Source organism: Branchiostoma belcheri, unplaced genomic scaffold (genome assembly GCF_001625305.1).
Source record: "Branchiostoma belcheri isolate BF01 breed outbred unplaced genomic scaffold, Haploidv18h27 scaffold4, whole genome shotgun sequence".
Classification (NCBI taxonomy): domain Eukaryota; kingdom Metazoa; phylum Chordata; class Leptocardii; order Amphioxiformes; family Branchiostomatidae; genus Branchiostoma; species Branchiostoma belcheri.
This window is the reverse complement of record NW_017804020.1, coordinates 6,509,858-6,518,865: the sequence shown is the minus strand read 5'-3', so window position 1 is coordinate 6,518,865 and position 9,008 is coordinate 6,509,858. Positions and strand designations below refer to the sequence as shown.

At 39.3% G+C, this 9,008-nt stretch overlaps 1 protein-coding gene across 1 annotated transcript in view; it reads left to right on the top strand.

The window, feature by feature from the left end:
- The first annotated feature begins 982 nt into the window (after nt 1-982).
- LOC109477268 (retinoic acid receptor alpha-like) overlaps nt 983-9,008 on the top strand; it is a 35,503-nt gene continuing 27,477 nt past the window's right edge. Inside the window, exons 1-2 of the mRNA XM_019778353.1 lie at nt 983-1,149; nt 3,949-4,061. Of these exons, the coding sequence (XP_019633912.1) occupies nt 1,137-1,149; nt 3,949-4,061 (126 nt within the window). The 5' untranslated portion in view covers nt 983-1,136. The remainder of the gene's footprint in view (nt 1,150-3,948; nt 4,062-9,008) is intronic.

Sequence of the window (9,008 nt, the reverse complement as noted above, 5' to 3'; positions counted from 1 at the left end):
TTACTGTTCGAAGGATTTTCACTTTTTTGGGCACTTCAAGAAGCCAGTTAGGCCTAGGAAAAGAAATGTTGTGTTTCCTGTTTCCCGACCGACCCTAGAAAAACCTGACGACCCTAGACTTTTTTTGGAGGTGGAACCCTGCAAGGGACATAGATTTTTTGAGCTGATCAACCTTTTCTAGCTCCATGATCTGACACCTGAGTTATAAAACGTTGTACATTTGGTTTTCTAACATTGCTTGTAAAAAATGTATAATTTTGAACTATCATGAAAGTTCATCTGTGTCCGTAGTTACATGTATAATGTTCTAAATTTAGATCAAACACAAAGAATGGTTTTCACGTAGACCTTTCTACCAGTCACTCTGGTCTACTGAGTTTATTGACAGAGGAAGACCATCTATATTAGTGACTGGTCAAAAGCACTAGGTAAGAACCATTTTGACCAAAAGTTCTAACTTTAAACAAAGTTTTAACTTATGCACTGGGCAACCCATTAAGTCATGAGAATGTGAGAGTGGATATTTCGAACCCCCGCTTTTGTGTCACCTTTGTCCATCATAGTCATTTACAAGTCAGTACCAACTACGGATAATCACTATGTTTGTGATAGCAAAAATTTGCGGTCTGAGGAAAAATGGACATGTAGAAAATTAGACGAACTATAAGTTCTGGCAGGTGCAGCAAAAAGAAAGTCTGCAAAATTAATTATTTGTTAACGAATAAATGAAAAGTTTGCAGTAGGGATCTGACTGCAAAAACCATGATTATAAATTTTGCACTGCAATAAAAATCGTGATTTACAGTTATCTGTAACTTGTGTAAGTCTCACAGAGAAAACATGACTTTGGTCTAGATCTGTGAGAGTGCGAGAGAGGGTTTTGAACCTGTTTCTGTGTCATCTTTGTCCATCAAACATTTACAAGTCAGTACTAACTATCCTAGTTTTTAGATTAGAAATGACATTAACCAATCCTTCCTTCTTCTCTCTACCTGCAGAAATTCTTCATCAGAAGTACCAAGGATGGCGGAGATCGAACCAAATTCAAGTGTAGCAAACAGCAGAAATGTGACATCACCAAGCAGACAAGGTCTCAGTGCCAGTATTGTCGCCTCCAAAAATGCTTGGCAGTGGGCATGGCTAGAAAAGGTAAGGCTCCAGAAAACCCTCCAAACATCTTGTAAGACATCCTACCATGAAAGTTCATTTTTGTTGACAATACGTTATCACAAAAAGTCAAAACTTTATGTCTAACACTACCAGTAGGGTTTAGGGACTTACCCAAATTTTCAGCCAACTCTGTCAGCCTTGTGTCCATTCTGTGAACAAGGCTGATGTAGTTAACTGAAAATTTGGATAAGTCCCAATTTACTTAAGTGTTGGACGTAAAGTTTAGCCTTTTCATCATAATCATGTAAACATTCAAGGCACCCAAAGTAATTTCAGGGCAGTAAAACCGGATTTTCAAAAGGCAAATTTCTGGTCATTTTTTCTACACAGTAAGTTGAATCAACCCTATACCAATTAGCACTACTGATATTATTCTGTGAGGCAATGACGTGATGTCGCTGTACATGTAACTGTTGCTTGTTTCGTATCGTAGACTTGTTCTACAATGTGCATGTAGCTGTTAATTGGTGGTACTAAAAATACAGGGACCTACACTTTATTAAGCTTGCTTTCGGGCTAGTACCAGTACTGGCAGTATATATCAGACAGATTTCCTCATCCACTGAATTTTTTTTTAGTTTTGTTAGGCCACACCAATTTTATTTCTTGGTTAACGGATTTTTCTAGAAAAATAATGGAGCGGGCGGACAAAAAAAAATAAAAAATAAAAACAGGCCTAGGCATCCTATTATGGCCCAAAATGGTATGATAGGAGCCATGAAGTCCTGGCTGGTTCAAAATTTAAACAATGAATTTTAAACTTTTAATGATACCTTTGCATTGAAAGATGTAATAACTGTAACAACTAGGATGAAAAGAACTGTTTTCAACTGTTCAGGGCAAAATATGAGCATTTTGCAGTTGATTCTGAATTTTTATTTTTATTTGCAAATAAGAAAAAAATGATGCGGGCGAATCCGTTAACCAAGAAATTAAATTGGTGTGGCCATACCCTGAAATTGCTTTGGATGCCTTTAATGTTGTTGTCTTGAGGGCTTGAAATTTAAACGCACTGGTGAGGCATCTGATATCTTGGCACCTTTACTTCCTGAATGGCGTATAAATGCAGTCGGGTTGATTCTACTTACTTTGCAGAGAAATGATGAGAAAATTTCCCTTTTTTATCGTCCTTATGTTATACATAATGCAGCTTTAGGATGTATCTATTTTATACAGAACTTTATTGACACAACAAAAGTACAGCGACTTTCGTAAGGTCTAAGACATGTAGATATACAGACAAAATTTATACGTTGCAGGGGTTTTTCTGAACAGGGGAACAAGGGCGCTGCGCCCTCATGTAACAAACCAGCGCCCTCATATCAATTTTCAGATTGAAGCCTAAGTCTTTTTCAAAATCATCTTTTTCCAGTAAAAATACAAAAACAACACCACATAACAATACATTCTAGCATTACAAACTATGTTACTCTCATAAAACTTCCAAAATCTTACCACAAACTTGAAAATTTAGCTCTAGTAGTAAAAGTTTGAATGGAATAAACAATGTTCATTGAGAACTTGCTCTAAGACATGTAGTAGACCTCCTTCATTTGCATACTATAGAACAGGCTCTGAAGTGAAACATGAGACCTGAGTTTGTAGCAGCTTGGATGAATGTGTTGCAATTGTGCCATGGGAAAGGTTTCAGCTTGTGGCAAACCCAATGTTGTCATCTACTAGTAACATTGATCACTAATTGTGTAAGTGTATAAAGGGTGATTTGTAGATTGTGTGTACTGTTGATTGTACTTATATTTTATAAGTGAAATATGCAATGCATGAACAGAAATTTGGGAAAGGTTAAGAGTTCAAATTTCCCCCCTCAAGTAGCCTCAAAATGTCCCATTTCAACTTCAAATTTTCAAAGGCTTCACATGGTGGAAGGGGGGATACCCCCCTTCCGCACCAAACCCCCCTCGGTCGCTTCGCTCCCTCGCCGTGATACTGCTCCCTCATGCCAAATTTTTCTAGAAAAACCCCTGCGTTGGGTACAACGAAATTATCCTACGGACAAAACAATAGATGGATCAATCAATACTACTTGTTCTAAGGTTTAAACATTCTTTGATATATTTACCTATTTGTACACAGTAAGGGTTATTGCCCTCTAGGATGAAATTATATTTATCTATAGCATGAAATGTAACAAATTCTGTTGAGCACAGGCGGAGTACACAGAATAAATCTGTTAATATACTGTCTGACAGGTTGTTATAGTTGTACCACCTGCAAATTCCTTTCCTTTTCTAGACTACAACTTGCTCTTGCGTTTCTTTTCCTCAGTATACGACTTCCTTTTTTTTTCAGCAAGCTGCTGTCAGACAGTCTTCCTCCCATCCTTTTTTTTTCTTTCTCCTTGATAGGCCATCAGAAGCGTCATTAATTTATACTGTCTGGGCCATTATGTGTGCCCTACTTTGCTGCCCTAGATAAGTCACATCTATTGCAGCCTAAATGGTGAAGCAGAAAATTGTGTGCCAATTTGCTTACTTTGGTACAGTTAGTCTGAATCTATCAGCATCAAGCAAAATCAATAGTTTCATCCCTGTTGCTGATGATGCGTCCTTCATTATTGCTTCTCGTCCCTGTCACACCACCAGCCTACAGCCAGACAGCCCTATTTACATAAATTTCAGTCAATGGAATCTAGGTCATGGGATTTGTTTCTGCAGCAGGGATTTCTGGGTTGCCATGTTTGTCTTGTGCTCTTGCCGCACAGGCCACTTGGGTATTGACCCGCTTTTTTTTTTTCTCTCGATCCGTGTGTGTCCGCAGGTGACCGTGCTTCCAGCAGCTCGCAACCGCCGGTGACCAGAAGTCCCTGCAAAGTCTGCGGGGCGGAATCCTCGGGGTTCCACTTCGGAGTGGACACCTGTGAAGGGTGCAAGGTACATAAACTATTATGAATTAAACACCAACTTACACCGCACAGTACTTCACACAGTTCCTATTATATCTGCCTGACCCATGGAATGACAGGGTTTGAAATACTTTTTTTGGTCTACGGGGCAAAATTCTCGGGGTTCCACTTCAGAATGGACACCTGTGAAGGGTGCAAGGTACATGAACTAGTATAAATTAAACACCAACTAACACCACACCGCACAGTACCTCACACAGCTCATATTACCTGTCTGACCCATGGAAATAAAGACAGGGCTTGAAATACTGTAAATCACTTTATTGTTTCGTGGTCTGAGAAAAATGGATATGTTTATGAGACTATCTATTCGTGCTGCCAGCAGGTACAGCTAAAAGAAAGTCGGTAAATTATTTTTGAGAAGGTTTTGGGAATAGGAAGGTCAAGGTCTAATATTGGCCACCTGGTAACTTTTCTTGGTACTGCAACAGTACTATCTTGTGAGCGATTGGTAACTGAGTCAAGAAGGGTACATGACAGGACTCAAAACCCTTTCAGGTTTTGACAAATACCCACAGACTGAAACCTTTCCAGCTGAAAGTAGAGCATATATTTGTACAAATTAATCTGTCCATACACAGTAGAAGTCCTGAGTAACTACTTTGTAAACAAGTTCTTGCAAGTTAAGCTGTCAGTTGGTAGCTATGTCCAAGCTGTTGCACCCTCACCCTAACCCTGATGACAATATCAGTAGCAGCAAGTTACTAAAAAAATCCACTTATAATTGATTATTATGGCATAAGGCCACACCAATTTAATTTCTTGGTTAACTGTTTTTTTTTTAGAAAAATAATGGAGCGGGCGGGCGAGAAAAAAATAAAAATAAAAACAGGTCTAGGCATCCTGTTATGGCCCAAAATGGTAGATACATGTAGGAGCCATGAAGTCAACACACCAGGCTGGTTCAAAATTTAAACAATGAATTTTTAATTTTTGATGATACCATTGCATTGAAAGATGGAATAACTGTAACAATTAGGATAAAAGAGACTGTTTTTAACTGGTCAGGGCAAAATACGAGCATTTTGCAGTTGATTCTAAATTTTTATTTTTATTTGCAAATCAGAAAAAAATGAAGCGGGCGAATCCGTTAACCAAGAAATTAAATTGGTGTGGCCTAACAAAGCTTTCTTAAACCAGCCCTTTCTGTATTTACATTTGAACCATATATAAAAGCAGGGTGGTTGTGTTAAACCACCCAAAGTGATTCTGTACAATTAATGTACAAAGTTCAAGCAACCCTATCCTATAGCAATGTACCGGGGTATCACAAATTGAGGCAAAAATGCGATGACTCAGCGATGAAAAACAGTAAATGTTGCTGAAAGTATCGTAAGCTTTTCTAGCTATAAATAGGTGGTGCTGAAAACTAAAGGGGCTCTTCACTTAGCTTGCTTTTGGGCTATTTCATACTCTTCACGTTGAAAAAGAAAAGAAATGTCAGTAAATGTCAATATCAGACAGATTTCCTCATTCAGGATGTTTTTGGTTTTGCCACTCTGAAATTACATAGGATGCCTTTAAGATGAACCCTGATTTCACAAGCTTTAAGAAGGGCATCTCTTGCGTCTTCTGATGCTTTGTTAAAAGGTCACAAGCCACAAGTTTCCTGTACAGCAGAGTGGCCTAAATGTCAAGAGAATTGTTTGCGTTGTCCATATCGGTTCACTGGACTTGGATCCGGACTTGTAAGAATGTTTAGGTTCAAGTAAAAAAAAACCTTAAAGTCAAGAACCGAGTCCGGACTTATTACCATAAAAGACCATTACACATACCCCTTTTCTTTCCAAACCACCTAAAATCTTCTGTAGATTGTAAAATCTTTGCTGCAAAATAAAGAAAACATTGCCATCGGGCATCGTCAAGTACCAGCCTCCATGTTATGTGGCCAAAGTTTCACCCAGACAACATTGCAAGGTTGCCAACACGCAATTTTGTATATGCCATGGGTTTAGGTCCGGACTTTCGAGTCCAGAACTGAACCTAAACCTCTGGACTTGAATCAGGACCTGAACCTAAAATTGGGTTTAGGTATGCATTCACTAATTTCTAGAATCAAAGCAAATGACCATGCATTTGTCGATGATATTATTCTATGTTCTTTTGGAGATGGGTATATACTACGGTGCACATATTGAAAATAAGAATATGATTGACATTCAGATTTTTTAAACTTCAAGGACGAACCGTTTAAGTGGATACATTCTCATCATGGAACACCATACTCTTTGAGAACAGTGCTGTAAATAACTTTATATTCACGGTAGCAAAAGTTCGCAGTCTGAGAAAAATGGACACGTTCACAGAACTATACAGTATGTTTGCGGTGGTCGCAGGTGAACAAGAAAGAAAGTCTGCAAATTATTTTTTTGTGGTGGTGATAAATTTGCAGTACAGAAATCACCTTGAAAATTAGTACTGCGAATATAAAGTGATTTACAGTACCTGCTTGAGACTTGTCTCTTTAGTACATGTAGGGCTCTGATCCTGTAATATTATCATCAATCATAAAACACTGGCTATTGCTGTCAAGATATACATGTCAGATTGGAGTCAGGCCTAGGAAAATTGATGTTGTGTTTCAGTCCTGAAAAAACTATTATCTTTTTATGTTGACCCAATTTATGTAGGAAAAAAAATTCTTCTGAAAATGCATTGAATAATGTTTTAGAATTCAGAGGGTTTGAAATTTAGATGTCAATAAAAAAACATGGGCTAGGGGTTGGCATTTAACTTCTCTTTCAAACTCTACTGCTGAATAGAAAACGGAGATTAGTTCGGGACGTTTCAAGTGACAATTAACTGAGAGAACTAGTCGACACTTGAGAATGAGGAACTAGAAAAAGTGATACTGAAGAAGAGTGATGGACGTAACTAAGAATGTCCAGAAGTAATCTCTGTATTTTATCCAAATTGACAGTAGAGATTAGGATGTCTAGCCTTCATCAATGTACAGTTACATGTATGTACAGTAACTGTACTATGGGGGCCCGCAAGCCCTTTTCCGTAGAGCGTAATCGGCCGTTTTAATTATACGTAGAGCGTAGACGGACTGCTCTTTGCGTTTTGCGTAGAGCGTATTCGCCATTTTAATTCTACGTAATGCGTTGTAGCCACTTGGAATTTATCGTAAAGCATAATTGAGAGGTTTGAAAATTCCGAATTCAGCGTAGAGCGTTGTTGGGACCCCCCCTTGCAGGCCCTCTACTATCTAGAATAACTTCTAGAAATCTCAGATACAAATCCTTCTTGTTGAGTCGATCAAAAGTATTTCATTTGAGTTCATAGACTACATGTAAGTATGATAATAATTATGAATCATTTTTTTGTGCGTCAGAATCATGGAAACTTTGGATAGATTCTTTAAAGAGCGTCCTTCTTTCTTGCCATCGAACGAAGAGTTTGAAATGAGACCTACTTCATCCTCCAGCATATTTGATGCACAGTATTGTGTTTGAAAGATTTATTGACAAAAGACAGTTCATTGATTGGGGATACAAGTGCCAGACGAAAATTGCAGCAGACACGATGCTGAGTTTTCCCCATCAGGTGCGGATCATACCAGGCTGGATTAGCCTAGCCTGATTTCAGACGCTTCATCTGGGTCAGACAGTGTGAGTCCTGATAACTCCTGACAATGAAAGGTTGGATGTATGATTGACCCAATCAATCACAAGCTTAGTCAATTGGGTCAGTCAGTCCGCTGGGAGAGGGTTGGTCAGAGTTGACCCCTCGCGTCCAGTCCTGTCTGTACACGTAACAGTCGGACTAGCAGCCGCTCTGTTGTGTCTCAACTGTGTACAGGGGAGTCATTGATCCAGTTTGTTCAGGTCAATGGACCCAATTTTTTTGATCACAGATTGCCATTTGAACAAAGCACCTGAACTTCCCCTAGAGAGGAGGCATCCAAATGAGAGCATGCCCGTAGCCAGGATTTTGAAGGGGGGGGGGGTTCTTCCCACTGCTTGAGGGACCAGAGAGCGCCAAAGGCGCGAAGTTCCTAGGGGGGTATGGGGGCATGCTCCCCCGCAAAATTTCGAAAAATGAACCTTCTGAAATGGCATTTCCTGTGTTTTGTTTTTTGGGATTTCAAAGAAAGAATCAGAGAGAACTTTTTTCAATGACAATCCTACGATTCCAGCTTCACTGGTGACACGAATCAGTCTTGGACCTTTAGATAAAAAGTTGACCAAAAAGTGGACGTTTGAGCCTTGTGTCTGAGCCCCCCGAACCCCCCCTGGCTACGGGCACGAAGAGGGTTTTGCATGGCATTGCCTTTTTTCGTGATGAGGCGTATAGCAAGCCATTTTAGTTCTCCGTTAATCGTGGCTGGCCACTTTAATTCAACGTCAAGCATTGTCTGCATGGAAATTCTTCCACAAGCATACATCGGCTGCTTTAATTTCACATAGCATGTTATTTTGTTATCCTAAATTCATTGTTAAGCGTGCTTGGAAAAATACTTTGTATCGCATAGTCAAACGCCAGATTGCCACAAAATTATAACAGAGCATCCAAGGTTCGTAGATTACATGTAGTTTAGCCTGTGAGGTACCCTGTTGATACAAAAAGATTATTCCAATGATTCATAAGTCATTTCCAAAGCCTTAGGCTACACCAAGTAAATTTTATGGATGACGTCCGCGCGCGCATTGATTTTGGCCTGTTCCTAGAAAAAAAAAACAAGAAATTCCGCTTCCTGTAACTATGACCAAAGAGTCACGACAGTGCCGCAAATCGTCAGATTGATGTGAAACCCGTAACGCCGAAAGCCTGTGCCTGGTTAAAAATGAAAACAAAAATGAAAAAACAAAAACAAAGTGGCACTGAAAAAATCCTGTCAATACATGTAGTTCCAAAACAGTGCCGTTTTTGGAACTATTAACAGACAGGACGGTCCTGTCAGCAGTGCAAT